The 17465-nt window shown below is 38.1% G+C and overlaps 1 protein-coding gene across 6 annotated transcripts in view; it reads left to right on the plus strand.

Moving 5' to 3' along the window:
• Nucleotides 1-17465, plus strand: part of TSGA10 (testis specific 10) — a 112566-nt gene that overhangs the window by 63860 nt on the left and 31241 nt on the right. For 5 of the 6 annotated variants that reach the window (XM_023734102.1, XM_023734109.1, XM_023734100.1 and 2 more), the window contains 5 exons: nucleotides 1249-1403; nucleotides 3627-3682; nucleotides 4795-4963; nucleotides 7607-7717; nucleotides 11223-11408. In XM_023734102.1, coding sequence (XP_023589870.1) covers nucleotides 1249-1403; nucleotides 3627-3682; nucleotides 4795-4963; nucleotides 7607-7717; nucleotides 11223-11408 — 677 coding nt within the window. The remainder of the gene's footprint in view (nucleotides 1-1248; nucleotides 1404-3626; nucleotides 3683-4794; nucleotides 4964-7606; nucleotides 7718-11222; nucleotides 11409-17465) is intronic. The other variant, XM_023734113.1, reaches the window with a different exon arrangement.

Consider the following 17465-nt stretch of genomic DNA (forward strand, 5'->3'; position numbering starts at 1 on the left):
GAAGGGTAGCAGAAAAATGGGGTAGCTTGGACGAGATATGAGCTTCTGGATTTCCTTTTTAAGCTAGAAGATACTGAAGATTGTTTTATGCTAATGGGAATGAACGCAGATGTCAGAATGCCCAAAACATATGGGTTGCCTTAAAGGCATTACTGCCTGGAAAAGGGATGCGATGCATTCTCACGTGTTATATCAGTCATGCTCTTGACATATGGCAGTGTGGTATTACCTCCCTTAGCACTGCACTGGTTGGCTCTGAGAAGTGATTAACCAGCAGGGATTAATCTACAGGTTTGGGCTAACAGAGATCCTCTTGCAGAGCTCTGGATCAGTGGTTTTCAAACTTCGGTGTGTGTCCAAATCGCCTGGGGAGCTCATACTGCTCACTGGAGCCAGGCTGGTGAAGTAGGACAGGGCTAGGGCCTTTGCATCTTGGCCAGGTTCCCCAGGTGATTCTGATAGCCTAGAACCACGGTGTTAGACCAGTGGTTCTCAGGCATCGTTCGCAGAGTCACATGGGGAAAGGGGAGGCGGTGCTTGTTAAAACACAGACTGCTGTGCCCACCCCCAGAATTTCTGATTCAGTAGGTCTGGGGTGGGACCTGAGAATTTGCATTTCTAACAAGTTCCGGGTGATACTGATGGTGCTGGTTGAGGAACCACACTTTGAAAACCACTGTTCTGTGCAGTGACGCTGGCTTGCCAGAGTTCCCAAAACTAGAATCAGACTCCCTTGGATGATTTTTTTAAAAGGAATTTTTACAATACTACTTTAGAGAAATCAGAATATTAGAAGACATTTGACTGTAAAGATGATTTAATTGAATATGTTATTAAGATGTATTAATTACCAGTCTGATATACAGCAGTGATCTGAGTCTGGCGGGTGGCGGATAAAGGGTAGAAAGGCCAGAAGGTTTTGCTATTCCACCTGCTTCATACACATGCCTCTTCTCCCCCACCACATGTGGAACTCTACTGTGAAAACTTGTGACAGAGAGTTTTCTTTTGTTATTCTAATTCAGATGTATTAATTGTGCTTCTAGATTTATGAGTCATTTAGGATTCCATGATTCATCTTGGTTTCTGATAAGTAATAAGAAAACCATTTTGATTTGGGCCACAGTACTCTTATTTTTAGTTGTTGAATATAGGAGAACTTACTTTGAGAAGTGTTTTCAATTTACTTGAACTGGGAAATATTTTTTTATCTTGATTAAAACAATGCCTTTATGATTACATATTTAGATAATTTTACAAGGCAAAGTATTGCCCAGCGAGAAGAAATTAGCATTCTTGGTGCAACACTCAACGACCTGGCTAAAGAAAAAGAATGCCTGCAAGCATGTTTGGATAAAAAATCTGAGAATATTGCATCCCTTGGAGAGAGTTTGGCAATGAAAGTATGTTCTGAGAACTGTGATTTTAAAAGAAATGTTTGAACTTGAATCTGAATAAAATAATAGCATTTTCTCAAAGATTTCTAGAGAGCTGAAACTGTAAAATCTGATTTTGGAAATTTTAAGATATTTAAGATAGTCTTTGGAAATGTGCAAATACACTAGCTAATATTTTTAAATTGATTTTTCTATTGTCAATTTGTGATTAACATTCGCTGACAATGATTGATTCAAAATGTGAAGCATGACAACAAAGTAATGAGACTGATTTATTTTAAAAAAAACATGTCAGAACTTACATTTCCAAGTAGTCATCTTGGGAGGCAATATGTTTATTCCACTAAAACTGCCTTTGTAATTGTATTCAGAACTAGGGGCACATTTTTACATCACACTCAGCCTTTGAGGGTAGATCATATGGAACTGGTGAGTTAAAGCTGGATCATAACCTCCATCCCACAATTTTTGTTATTAAAAAAAAAAATGATGTCCAAAAGACAGATATTGATGCTCTTGTATAGCTCTTAAGTGGATTCTGAAGATAATTTCTAAACTGTTCTCCACAAATGTCTTAAGAAAAGGCAGCATCATTGGAATAAGATCTTTTCCCCATCTAAGGGAACCACTTCATTTATTTATTCATTCATTCATTTACATTATGTAGAAATTGAGGGTGAGTGGACCTTCCTTCTAGAAGCACACAGGGGAAGAGACAAAAGAGATGCTATTATGATGGAATGCAGTAAGTGCCACAGTCATGTCTGCATAATGAATTATTGTAGTGTGGCAGAAAGGTGCTTTATTCATCCTGGGGCTTGAGCTAGGGGAGGAGGACGATCTGGGAAACCCTCCAGGATAATTTACAATGTTTCTGGAGAATCATACTTTCAAGATGAAGTTCTATTAATAAAACTAAGTGCTTTTTAGGATTATGAGCTATATTTCAAGCTACACCAAATTATGCCTTTCAAAAGCACTACAAGTTCAATTAGCTCTTCAGAAGTAATTTAAAAATGTATTAAATAATATTTCAAAAACGTGTTAATATTCCATTTTCAATAATATTTTCTGTTTGGGTTTTTCCTCCATTGATTTGTGCTTTTAAAGAGGTTTCACTTTTGAACTGCTTTGTTCATGGGTATTTTAACCGTACTCCGACATTGTTACTGCCAGATGTGAAATCTGCTTCATTCTGCTAGAAAGCGTACTGGGCTACTGGAGCTGAAAAGCCCCTGGAGAGGAGCACATGAATAAAGGAAGATAACACACACGCACACGCACGCACGCACGCACACACGCACACGCACGCACACACACAGTTATGTCTCTAAGGCGGCGAGGACAGACTGGCTGGGAAATGCAGGCTTGGTTTTTCGTCACGTTACTTGGTTATAAAGATTTGAAAATTCACAGAGCAAGGTGAATTCTAGGTATGATTTAGTGAAGGGATACTTTTCCTGCTTTTTAAAGAGCTAATGTTGGATCTAAGTAGCCGTGTATGTGCAGCTGGTCCAGGCTCAGTGAGAGTTTTACAGGAAGGAGACTTGACAGTGGTGTTGGTGGCATTACGAGATTCACACACCCTTCATCCTTGACTAACTCTGTACTTCCTCTCCCTCCCCGCTACCTCGGAAGGGGGCATATCAGTAGTTTCTTGTTTTATCCTTTTGCTCTAGGCCTACTGCTTACCTTCTCATTAGCTCACACCTAGATATTGACAGCTTTTACATTACAGGTATTTCTTTTGCAGCAGCTTTGTGAAGATGCTATTGATGACCCATAAAAATTATATCCTTAACTTGATCAAAGTCATTATTCTTAAGAACTAAATTTAGTTATACGTGGTTTGCTTCCCTGAGTTTTCTAACGTGAAGATGTGAGAAAGTGCAATCAGTCCTGTTCCTAGTATAGAACATTCCAACGCTAAACCAGTGGTCTGCCTCTAAAACCCAGGGGTGGAGGGTTCTTACGGTGCTAGGTGACCGCACAAAAATGTTGTCCCCAAAGTATGCGTTGTACTGATCTCGTATCAGTACACCTAAGCGTAGCCTTTACTTTCATGAGGATAATCTCTTTTTACCCAAAGTGTAGAAAAGAATAGGGTATAAATGTTTAAAAACAAATGGAATTCAAAAGGGAAGGGAAAATTTATTTTTGTTTGTTCACTTTTAACAGAAATAATAGTTTAAGGTAATTTTTTATTTAATACTTATGTTACTTTTCAAGGAAAAGACCATTTCAGGCATGAAGAATATCATTGCTGAGATGGAGCAGGCATCAAGGTAAGTCATTCATTCAACAAATAGTTGAGCACTAATTCAGGGCAAAGCACTATGTCAGGTGCAAAGGTAGTAAGAAACAAGGGATTTTCTGTTAAATGAATAAGGAAACAATTCCAATACACAGTAAGAACGCTCTAGTGTTTGAAGGAGGCCTAAAGTCCAGAGGAGATGGTGTTTGTCAGGTACAGAGGGGAGGTATGGACATTTCAGCTGGACAGAATAGCATGAATCAAAGAACCACAGATCATGTTAAAGACTAGGTGAGTGTTGCTGGAACCCGAAGAGGGGAGAAGTGCAGGGAGGACAGGCTAAGGAGGCAGGCAGAGGCCTGTACTGTAGACGAGTGAGTTTTGATTTCATCCTCTGGGCAATATGAAATCAGTAAAGAATTTGAAGCAGATTTTTGTGTTACAAAGATTGCCTAGGCAGAAGAGGTGGTGAGAGATTGGGGTTATGGGGGTAAGGGCAAGTGAGGTGCTTATGAGGGAGAGAAATGTAGGAAAATGTCAGGTTTCTGTCCAGAGATAAATACTGGACATGATGAAAGTGTGAGGAGAAAGATGATTTTACTTCTGAATTTGAAGAGCCTCTGAGACCTTCCTCTGGAGATTTCTAGTAAGCAGTTAAATATAAGAGTCTTGTAGAGCAACGAAAAGGCCTTCTGGAGATACTGATTTTGGAGTTATCTGGGTATAGATGGGGTTAGGAGCGATGGATATGGACATGGTTTGTCTGAGAGAGTGGGTAGAATGGGAATAATCAAGAGGCTAATGCCGTTTTTAAGAGGGCAGAGAAAGAGGAACCTGCAGAAGGAGACTAAGTGGTAGCAGCTGGAGGTAGGAGGAGGGCCTTCCTGCGCTCAGTGTGAGGAGTTCTGAAGCACTTGGCAAATCGCTGAGTGTTGTGCATACTTAAGCATCCTCTCTCGATGAAATGTTGGCAACAGAGAGAAACTAATTCACTGTCTTTGGCAGTGTTTATTCCTACAAATTTCAATGCATTTAAAACCTCTTTGAATGTCTTCATGTTAACTGTCCATCTTCTGTCTTGTGAGAATTTATTATTCTGTTTCAGTAAAATGTCTCTTATGTACTATTTGATTTGTGGAATAGACAGTCTACTGAAGCCCTAATTATGTGTGAACAAGACATTTCCAGAATGCGTCGACAATTGGACGAGACCAACGATGAGCTGGCTCAAATTGCCAGGGAAAGAGATATCTTGGCTCATGAGAATGACAACCTCCAAGAACAGTTTTCTAAAGCTAAACAAGAAAACCAGGTATGCTTTTTCCTGGAATCTTTTTCTCCAAGAAAAACATACATGTAATTCTTCTGAGGCACAGCCTTCATTTCAGTTTGCAGAAAAGCTCAGGTATTAGAACACAGTCTTTTTTTTTTACTTTTACAGCAAAGAATACTCCATCCTTTCTAAATGAAATTTACAGCCATATTAAAGAAGAGAGAGAAGCGGGGGGGGCAGGATAAAAGATTTGTATTTAACTGTAAAAAGGATACTGAAGGATAAATATTTGAATATGTCAACAAATGAGGTTAAAAACCTGTGGATGATTTCAAGAAAGGGGTAGATACATTTGATGTTGTTAGTTGCTGTCAAGTCGATTCCAACTCATGGTGAATTGCTCCATAGGGTTTTCAAGACTGACTTTTCGGAAGCAGATCACCAGGCCTGTCTTCCAAGGCACCTCTGAGTGGGCTTGAACCGCCAACCGTTTGGCCAGTAGTCGAGTGCTTACCAATTTGTGCCACCCAGGACTCCTAGATACATTTGATAGACAAAGTATCATTCTGTTTAAGTATGGTGTATGAATTATGTCACATTTTCTGGTTCTTTCTAGCTCTGCGATTTTTTTTTGTTTGTTTAGGAAAGTTTCTTTTATAATTACTCCCTCTCTAAACACTGTATTTCAGCTTTACCCCCAGTTCTCATTTCCAATATCATTATTTTAACTTGAACATTAAAAAATTTAATTTGGAAGCTTCTCCCCACCCCCAAATTTTTTAATCCCAATGATTTCCCCCACTTTGGTTCCATTCTCAACGCTAAATTTACATCCTAAAATTCATAAAATTTACATCATAAGATTTAAAAAGTTAAATATTTTTAATTTACATAAACAATGACAAAGATGCAACATTAATTATAAAAAAAAAAAAACCAAACTGAGACGTTAAAGTGCTTTGTTTAAAAGTTAATGAATAATGAGATCCTGGAACAGAAAAAGGACATTGCATATAAACAAAGGGAATTTGAAAAAAATACAGACTTTAGCCAGTAATATAACAATGTTGGCTCATTAATTGTGACAAGTGTACCATGCTAATGTAGGATGTTAATAACAGGGGGAACTCACTGTGGGGTATATGGGAACTCTTTGTACTATCTTTACAACTTTTCTGTAAATCTAAAACCATTCTAAAATAAAAAAAATATTTTAAAAAAGTTAATGAATAGCAATAAAAACCAACTGGTGAATTTATAGCATCTACCTTTGCATACTCTATTTACAGCAACAACAAATAGGCTATAGGTAGATATAACACTGTCATGTTTTTACCGCCCAGAGTTAGCCAGGGTTAATATTTTGGTTTTTTAAAACTGATGTTTAATACGTTTTAAATTTTTTATACTGATTTTTTACGTGCACTTTTTTATGTTGGGATAAAACCACGTACTATTTTATAGCACACTTTTTTCCTACACAAGGAGGTAGTAGAGCAGAATGTTTAAGATTCCCATGGGTTTGCATCTCACTTCCTGGCTGTGTGATTAAATAGGCTAACTTCTTCAAACCTCAGTTCATCCTTTGTAAAAACGAAAAGTAAATGAGAATATGTCTGTAAATCGTTTAGCATGATGACCAGCATATCACTCAATAAGTATCTTGTAGCTACTGTTAGCTTAATGTAATATCATAAGCATTTCCCTTAAAACTTAAAACATGGTCCAGTGTAGTTTTTTTTACCTTGTTTGGGTTATAGACCCAGAGGTAGAAGAGAGATCCAACCTGTAGACCACAGGTTAAGAACCTATATTGTAGAAGGTTTGTGATAGAAATCTTAAGAAATTTTATCCTTAATCCCACAGTTGTTAACAAATTGGGGTCTTGAGGTGTACTTAGTGTTTTATCTTGATTTTTTCACTTAATAGAAATGGACATTTTCCTGTTATCATAAATTATTCTGAACATTTCTCATAGATGCATAATATTCCATTAGGTGGTTATACCACTGTGTAGGTATATTGTGATTTCCTGCATCATTCACCTAATGTATTTCTAATTTGTCACTACAATAATTAATGCCTTATGAATACTTTTAAATTAAATTTTACTAGTTTTCATTTAAAATTGAATCAAAGCTTATGAGATTTTTAATTAAAAAAAAAAAACTTTTTAAATGAACATGGTCAAGTATAATGAATCCCCATGAACCCATCTCCTACCTTCAACAATAACAACATTTTGGTCTCTCTTATTTTTATGAGATGTCTGGCCATGACTTTTTGAAAATTTACATTTCCTCCAACAGTATATGAAAATGCCCATGCCTCGCCATAACTGAATACTTTTAATCCCTGCTAATTTGATAGGCAAAAGTATTTCATAGTTTAAATTAGCATTTCTTTAGTTACTAGTAAAGTCACTTTTGTCAAATATCATCCATTTGTGCTTCCTGTTTGTGAATTGTCTCTTTTTGTCCTTTACCCATTTATTGTTTGGCCCTTGTGTTTGTTTTTAATGGAAGTTTTGAAATACTTAGTTTTATTAGTTATATTGATTTTACATATTAAGTATATAAAGTATATTTTTTAATTGTCATATTTGTTGCAAATATGTTTGTTTTTAACATACAGGAATTTCTGTTTTTTGTAGTGAAATCTAGCTGTCTTTTTTTCTCATAGGCATTGTCCAAAAAATTGAATGATACTCATAATGAACTAAATGACATAAAACAGAAGGTCCAAGATACTAATTTGGAGGTTAGCAAGCTGAAGAATATATTAAAGGCTGAAGTATGTATATATTTTTTTCTTTTTGCTCATGATGATGGTGTTAACCTAAGAGTTCTCACTAAAGTTCGTAATCAGTTACACTCATAGGGGCAGGTGAATCAAATAATACATAGCATATCTTAGCATTGACAGTGATGGATTAGCTATATACTTAGAATGTCACCAGTGTCTAGAAAGGTGATTCAAGAATCTGCCCCCTTGTCATGCCTATGTGACCACTGTAGACAAGCAGAATCCCCCACTGGATGAAAGAGCAAAGGGCCCAGATCTTCTTGGGCTCTCTTACACCTGAGAATGGTGGAGCTTTCAATTCCAGACCTGTGACTAAAAAGCTCCACTTGATTGTATAGCAGATTAGAATTGATGACCCTCTTGTGGGGCCATCTGCTTCTTAGGACCAGAGGGCAGATGACTCTCCTCTGCACTTTGTTAGCAACCATTTGACCAGGCCATGTGTGTGACATCAGATGATTCCAAATAAATGTGGGTGCAAATGTGGCGACCCTGGAATAAACAGCTTGACCAAGAATGTTAGGTATGTCCACTAGGTAAAATATGATCTAAAATAGTGTAGCTGGGTTGATTCTTATAGTAGGCTTACTGTTATCAACATACCATTTAAGCCATTCACAGGAATTTTTTTCCCCAAACTGTTTTCCTTATTTTATTTAATGTATCATTTAATATCAGTCCACAAAAACATACTTTGAGCATTTATTTAGAGTATGTGTATAGGATTTTTAGGGGCTTTTGGATTCCTAAATTGCACCCCTTACTTTTGGGCAGCAAGGCAGCAGCCGTATTTATATGGGCAAAGCAGGTGGTTTCCTGCATTTCTTGACTTTAAGGTGTCAGCACTGTAAGATCATGAATGGAGAGAGGCTTTGGAGTCAGGAAGGTCTGGTCCCTCCTCTCACTGTGGCTTATGCAGGCTACTCAACCTCTCTGAGTCTTGGTTTCTTCCTCTGTAATTGGGAAGAGTGTCCAAGTAAATGCGATGTGATATTCAAAACACCTAGCACAGTGAACCATTTAAATCTGTTCTGGAACAGAGCAAATATAAATTAGCATCTGGAACAACATTTAACATAGTAAGCTTTCAGCCAGTTTTAGGCACTTCCTCTTTCTCCTAGTCTGTCACATTACATTAAATTTCACCTCTAGGGAATGGGGCTTTTGCAGATCACACATCAAGCTTCTCAGCATTCGCATCCTAGTATAAGTCCATTTGTAAGATTGCCTTTCACAACATAACTAAATGGATCCCGCCCCTCTCCCTCCCCTGAGACCGTGAACCACGAGTCTGTTTTGGCATGGGTAGACAGTCAGGAAGTGGAGTACTTCATTCATTCATTCATTCACTAGTCAGTGTGCTAGGTGCTGGGGTGACGGAGATGAAAAACTGAGAGGAGACAGAATGGCACCCCAGGCAGTGGGAATAACATCAGTAAGGTGTAGGAGAAAACAGGAAGTCCTGTAGCTGGAGTGGGGTGTACAGGTGGGTGCTAATCGAGAGGTAAGGAGGACCTTCTTTGAATGCTTTTCAGGAAGCCTTCGTTAGAACTTAAGGAAGTTATTTAAGATTTACCTTTTAGAAAGATCATTCCGGAGATGCTGGGAAGAATAAGCAGAAGGATAACAAAATAAGAAGGAGGGAGAGCAATTAGGGGAGGCTGTTGCCGTATTCCGGCAAGAAGTGCAGAGGATTCCAGCTGGGGCGGCAAGGAGCTTTGCCCAGGTGGAGCATTGCAGTGAGCCCTTTGGACGGCTAGAGGGAGCTGTGGGGTACAGGGGTGGGGGTGGTATAATAAAGAGGTAAAGAGATCCTGAAAGAGGGGATTGGAGAATACCAAAGAACAGTTTCACCTTCTTCATAATTTTGCCCTTCTGTGGTCTCACACTGCTCTGGCTGCTATGAGAAGATACAAAACAGGGCAAAATACGGTTTCTAGGTGCAAGAGGGAGGGGAACTGGATGGTTGGAGGGCAGGAGAGGTGCTTTATAGCAGCCTGAATGTATTATCACCAAGCCAAAAAACTAAGTTTAATATTTTAAAAAATGGTTCCTGTCTTCAAGGAATCCAAGGTTTTATAGGGAAGACAGTGCACCTGCACCTAACTGCATAAAACTGTAAGGCAGCCCTAAGAGAATGACATAGACAGTAAGTACCACAGAGAGTTAAAGAGGGTGAAGACTGATGCGGGTAAAAGTCGGTTTATGTATATTGTACCGGGTACCTAGCCAAGTACATACTCTGTGTATAACTTTGGTTTCTAGTATAATAGTGGGGGACACATCACCTTCCTACTTGCACATTTGATCTGTCTGAATCTCGAAAGCCAGTACTACAGTACGGTCACTTGTTGACTTGGCAAGGATTTTTCACGTCAGTCAAGGTACAGCCACACCACAAGGTGGCAGTATTTCCTGAATTGGAACCAGTCTCTTATGATTAAGTAATCATTGTGAGAGCTGAATCTGATTTGAAAGGCTTATAGGGTGAGGCGTTGTTTACTGCGATTTGGTCATTTTACGTAGCCCAGGCTTTCTGCTGGGAAAATACACTGTTTATTAACAGGCGGGAGGAAAAAAAAAGATCTAGTGCATTTTTAATTGATTACTGAACTCATAACTGATTTTTTAGAATGAGTTGGCGATACCATACTACTAAAATATGTTTTAAAAGTCTTATAATGATTACTCAGTGTAGTATGTTTATTTGTAGAGCTGAAGTTTTTCTTCTAGAAATAAGGTCTTCACTCAGTTTGCTCATGACAGAACTTTTAAGATTTAAAAAATCTGGTTCTATATTGTATGCCCAGTATATACAGGAATGTATACTTATGAATAGTGTTCATTGGCATAGGTTTGATATCTCACTTCTGAGCAATTTCAGAAGAGTGACTAGAACAGTGGGCAAAAGGAATCAGAGAGCTGTTCATGATGAAGAAAATTAAGACAGTTTATAAATGAAAGGCAGGCAGGAACCAGACAGGAAATGTGCCAAACAAGAAAATTATCAGAAATTGACACTAAGACAGCAAACAGTCAGAAGCTCTGTAGCCAGTATAACCCAGAAAAGCAGCCAGGAGCAAAGGAATATACAAATACGAAAGGTCAGGCCAACAGAAGCTCGGGAACCAGACTAGTGGTCTGTAAGCAGACATGGGAAAAGGAGGCACTGAAGGATGTTTTCACTGCTTCCAGTTTGGACAAAAGCAAATGTAAGAACATGTTCATCCATGATCTGCAGATAAGACTAATTAACTTGACTTGAAGGGTGAGTGTGACCTGAGCCAGGACAGACCCCTGATCTGACTCCCGTTTGTTAGTTACTGGATGACCAGCTTTCTAAACTAAGAATATAGACAGGGTTCCTCAAGGTTACGTTACAGATATTCCTAATGGCAGTAAATTCCCAATGACTCGGAAAATAATGTTTAAGTTGTATTGTATGTTGCACACTTAAAACTCTTTTAAGTAATACATAGGATTTGCTTTTTAGGAATCTGAGAACCGGCAAATGATGGAACAGCTCCGAAAAGCCAATGAAGATGCTGAAACCTGGGAAAATAAGGCCCGTCAAACAGAGGCAGATAACAATACCCTCAAACTGGAGCTCATCACTGCAGAGGCAGAGGGTAACAGACTAAAAGAAAAAGTAGATTCCCTTAACAGAGAGGTGGAGCAAGTAAGTTTGGGAAAATGTGCTAGTAGATTCTGCATCATATTTAAAAGAATTTTGTTTGATTTTCCATAAATTAAATATATAAAAACAAGCACTTTTTGCCACTCTGTTGTCCTCTAATCTGTAATGTATCCTACAACCAGAATAACTTTTACCTTTTTTTTTTTAAATTAGGAACAATTTCAAACATACAAAAAAAGTGATACACACACAAGCAGACACACATGCCCACCTCCCAGATTTAAGGATACTAACAGCTTGCCATATTTGCTTCAAATATTTCTTTATTTAAAGAAACAGAACATCACAGGTGCGACTCCTCATCCTTTTTACTCTTTCCTCCTTAATAGTGTGTAACTCCTTTGCGTGTGTTTGTACTTTTTCTACATATCTACAATCCACGAATGATGGACAGCGTTTTGTGTGCTTTACATTTGTGTTTAAGGGATAACATACTATAGATATCTATTTGCAACTTGACTTTTTTGCTGAACATTATAATTTTGAGATTTATCTATATTGATACATGTAATACTACTTCACATATTTTAACAGCTGCATTTATTAATTGTATAAGTATTTTCTTTCTTAATTACCATGTTAAAGGAAATTTAAATTGTTTTCATTCTTTTCTATAGTAAAATGCTGCAACAAGCATTCTTTTACATTTCTGCCTATATACGTGTTTTCTAGGTGTATGCCTGCAAGTAGAATAGCTAGGTCCTAGATACGTACAATTTCAGCTCTTCCAACTATTGTCAAATTGCTCTCTAAAGTAGTGTACTGATCTACTCTCCCACCAGAAATCATGGAGTTACCATTTTCTCAAATATTCACTAATACTTGGTATTAGCAGACTTAATTTTTTTCCATACTTCTTGACTTAATTTGTTTCCCTGGTTGCTAGTGAAATTGAGCTTCTTTTCCTGTTTCTTGACCATTGAGGATTCCTCTTCTGTGAATTTTCTCTTTGTAAACTGTGCCCATTTTTCTATTGGGTTGCTTTTTCTTATTGATTTGTAAGAATTCTCTATATATCCTTGATAATGATCCCTTTAAAGATGTTATGGTTATCTTCTTCTTGTATTTGGCTTGTCTTTCACTTTGTTTCTAACACAAACAGAAGTGTGTAATTCTGATGGAGTCAGAGGTATCATCAGTCTTTTCCTGTGCGGTTTATGCTTTCATGTTTTCTTTAAGAAAGTTTCACTATCTCAATTTTCCTATGTTTTCTTCTACAAGTCTAAACTGTGCGAAATTTTGCCCTTCACATTTAGGTCTTTAATCTGAGATTGATTTTTTATATAGTTTGAATTAGGGGTGTAATTTTATATTTTTGTGTATGGATATTCATCATCCTTTCTTCAGTTAATTATAAATCTAATTTTTTGTATATAAAAAGTTTCCATAAAATCTGCTCCATTGGTCTATTTTTCTTTTAGCTATTATAATTTTACATTGAATCTTGGCTATCTGAGAGGGTTAATGTTCTCCAAAATTATTTTGGCTATACTTGACCCTTATTAAACTCTCTCAAATGAATTTTAGAATCAACTTGTCATGACTTTTTATCTTTCTTATTTTATATGCATTTAAGACTACACATTCTTCTCTGAGTATTTATTTGGCAGCATCCCACAAGTTTTGAGGTAATGCTTTCATTGCCATTCAGTTTTTTTAATTTTAATTGTGCTTTAGGTAAAAGTTTATAGCTCAAGTTAATTTCTCATACAAAAATTTATACACATATTGTTATGTGACACTAGTTGCAATCCCTATAATGTGACAGCACACTCGCCCTTTCTATCCCGGGTTTCCCATATCCATTCAACCAGCTCCTGAACCTCTCTCCCTTCTCATCTTGCTTCTGGACAGGAGCCGCCCATTTGGTCTCATGTATCTGCTTGAACTAAGAAGCACACTCTTCACAAGTATTATTTTATGTTTTATAGTCCACTCTAATCTTTGTCTGAAGAGTGGACTTCAGGAATGGTTTTACTTCTGGGTTAACAGAGCATCTGGGGGCCATGGCTTCGGAGGTTCCTCCGGTCTTAGTCAGATCATTAAGTCTGGTGTTTTTACGTGAATTTGAGTTCTGCTCCACACTGCCATTCAGTTTTAAATATCATCTAATTATATTATGATTTCTTTTTGAGCACTGAAATTTGTTCTGAATGTCCAGTGGATAGAGAATTTGAGGTCATTATCCTGTATTCTTTTTTTCCCCACCACTCGTCTGTCAGTTTGTCGTACTGTGGTGGCTTGCTTTTGGAGGCTATGCTGCCAGTATGTCAAATACCAGCAGGGTCACCTATGGTGGACAAATCTCAGTGGAACTTCTAGGCTAAGATAGACTAGGAAGAAGGACCTGGCAATATACTTCTAAAAAAATTGGCCAGTGAAAACCTTACGAACAGCAGCGGAACATTGTCTGATATAGCGCCGGAAGACGAGCCCTCAGGTTGGAAGGCACTCAGAATACATTTGGGGAAGAGCTGCCTCCTCAAATTAGAGTCGACCTTAATGATGTGGATAGAGTAAAGCTTTTGGGGCCTTCATTTGCTGTGGCATGACTTAAAATGGGAAGAAACAGCTGCAAACAGCCATTCATAATCAGAACGTGGAATGTACGAAGTATGAATCTATGAAAATTGGAAGTCACTCAAAAATGAAATAGAACGCTTAAAGATTGATATCATAGGCATTAGTGAGCTGAAATGGACTGGTATTAATGATTTTAAATGGGACAATCATATGGTCTACTATGCAGGGAATGACAAATTGAAGAGGAATGGTGTCACATTCATTGTTGAAAAGATACATCCTGAAGTACAACACTGTCAGTGATAGGATAATATCCATATGTCTGCAAGGAAGACCAGTGAATATGACTGTTGTTCAAATTTATGCACCAACCATTAAAGCCAAAGATGAAGACATTGAAGATTTTTACCAACTTCTGCAGTCTGAAATTGATCAAACATGCAGTCAAGATGCATTGATAATTATTGGTGATTGGAATGCAAAAATTGGAAACAAAGAAGAAGGATCGGTAGTAGAAAAGTATAGCCTTGGTGATAGAAATGATGCTGGAGATCGCATGATAGAATTTTTCAAGACCAACAACTTCGTCATTGGAAATACCTTTCTTCAACAACATAAATGGTGACTGTACATGTGGACTTTGCCAGATGGAATACACAGGAAATCAAATTGACTACATTGTGGAAAGAGACAATGGAGAAACTCAATATCATCAGTCAGAACAAGGCCAGGGGCCGACTGTGGAACATACCATCAATTGCTCATATACAAATTCAAGTTGAAGCTGAAGAAAATTAAAACAAGTCCACGAGAGCCAAAGTACAACCTTGAATATATCCCACCTTAATTTAGAAACCATCTCAAGAATAGATTTGATGCATTGAACACTAATGACTGAAGACCAGATGAGTTGTGGGATGACATCGAGGACATCATCCATGAAGAAAGCAAAAGGTCATTAAAAAGACAAGAAAGAAAGAAAAGACCAAAAGGGATGTCAGAAGAGACTCTGAAACTTGCTCTTGAATTTCGAGTCGGTAAAGGGAATGGAAGAAACGATGAAGTAAAAGACCTGAACATAACATTCCAAAGGGTGGCTTGAGAAGACAGTAAATATTAAAATGAAATGTGCAAAGACCTGGAGTTAGAAAAGCCAAAGGGAAGAACATGCTCAACATTTTTTCAAGCAGAAAGAACTGAAGAAAAAATTCAAGTCTTGAGTTGCAATATTGAAGGATTCTATGACCAAGATATTGAATGACACAGAAAACATCAAAAGAAGATGGAAAGAATACACAGAGTCACTGTACCAAAAAGAATTGGTAGACATTCAGCCAGTTCAGGAGGTAGCATATGATCAAGAACAATTGTACTGAAGGAAGAAGTCCAAGCTGCACTGAAGGCATTGGCAAAAAACAAGGCTCCAGGAAATGACAGAATACCAACTGAGATGTTCCAACAAATGGATGCAGTGCTCACTTGTCTATGCCAAGAAATCTGGAAGACAGCTACCTGGCCAACCGACTGGAAGAGATCCATATTTATGCCTGTTCCCAAGAAAGTGATCCAACTGAATGCGGAAATTGAGATGTTTCAACCAACAGATACAATGCTGGAGGTGCTCACTCGTCAGTGCCAATAAATTTGGAAGACAGCTACCTGGTTAACTTCCCAGAAGAGATCCAAATTTGTGCCTATTCCAAAGGAAGGTGATCCAGCAGAATGTGGAAATTATCAAACAATATCATTAATATCACACACAGGTAAAATTTTGTTGAAGATCATTCAAAAATGGTTGCATCAGTACATTGACTGGGAACTGCCAGAAATTCAAGCTGGATTCAGAAGAGGACATGGGATGAGGGATATCATTGCTGATGTCAGATAAATCTTGACTGAAATCAGAGAATACCAGCAAGATGTTTACCTGTGTTTTATTGACTATGCAAAGGCATTTGACTGTGTGGATCCTAACAAATTATGGATAACATTAGGAAGAACGGGAATTCCGGAATACTTAATTGTGCTCATGTGGTACCTGTACATAGACCAAGAGATAGTCATTTGAACAGAACAAGGGGATGCTGGGTGGTTTAAAATCAGGAATGGTGTGCATCAGGGTTGTATCCTTTCACCATACTTATTCAGTCTGTATGCTGAGCAAATAATCCGATAAACTGGACTACATGAAAAAGAACGTGGCGTCAGGATTGGAGGAAGACTCATTAACAACCTGCAATATGCAGATGACACAGCCTGCTTGCTAAAAGCGAAGAGGACTTGAAGCACTTACTGAAGAAGACCCAAGAGTACAGCCTTCAGTATGGATTTACACTTGAACGTAAAGAAAACAAAAATCCTCACAACTGGACCAATAAGCAACATCATGATAAATGGAGAAAATATTGACGTTGTCAAGGATTTCATTTTACTTGGATCCGCAATCAACACCCATGGAAGCAGCAGCCAAGAAATCAAACTATGCATTGCATTGGGCAAATCTGCTGCAAAAGACCTGTTTAAAGTGTTAAAAAGCAAAGATGTCACCTTGAGGACTAAGATGCGCCTGACCCAAGCCATGAATGAGGAAGATCGAAGAAAAATTGATGCATTTGAATTACGATGTTGGCAAAGAATATTGAACATGTCATGGACTGCCAGAAGAACAAACAAATCTGTCTTGGCAGAGGTACAGCCAGAATGCTCCTTAGAAGTGAGGATGGTGAGACGTGGTCTCACATACTTTAGACATGTTATCAGGAGGGACTAGTCCCTGGAGAAGGACATCATGCTTGGCAAAGTGGAGAGTCAGTGAAAAAGAGGAAGACTCTCAACCAGGTGGATTGACACAGTAGGTGCAACAATGGGCTTAAACATAGCAATGATTGTGAGGTTGCTATGAGTCAGAACCAACTTGAGGACACCTAACAATAACCTATATGTGTATGTGTGTGTGCGCAGATATATGCATATACATATATATGTATATATATATATGGCGCTCTGGTGGTACGGTGGTTAAGAGCTTGACTGTGAACTAAAAGGTCAGCGGTTGGAATCCACAGTCTGCTGCTTGGAAACCGTATGGGGCAGTTCTCCTCTATCCTATAGGGTCACCATGGGTCTTAATCGACTTGACGGAAACGAGTTTGTTTTTTGTTTTCGGTTGTGTGTGTGTGTGTGTTTGTGTCAGTGTATGCTTAATTTATGCTTACCCACAGTCTTTCCCCCTAGAGATATTAGTAGGTGCTAGAGAATTATCAGTCCTCATTTTATGGTATTAAGATTGATATAAAAGGTGAGTGTTGTTGGAGGGGCTGCGGGGAGATGGGAACTCTTATGCACTGCTGGTGGGAATGCAAAACGATACAACCATTTTGGAAAATGATAATGGCGTTTCCTCAGAAAACTAGAAATAGACAAACCATTCGATCCAGCAATCCCACTCCTAGGAATATATCCTAGAGAAATAAGAGTCGTCACTCGAATAGACATATGCACACCTATGTTCATGGC

The sequence above is a fragment of the Trichechus manatus genome, unplaced genomic scaffold (assembly GCF_000243295.1).
Source record: "Trichechus manatus latirostris isolate Lorelei unplaced genomic scaffold, TriManLat1.0 scaffold00004, whole genome shotgun sequence".
In the NCBI taxonomy this organism is placed as follows: Eukaryota; Metazoa; Chordata; class Mammalia; order Sirenia; family Trichechidae; genus Trichechus; species Trichechus manatus.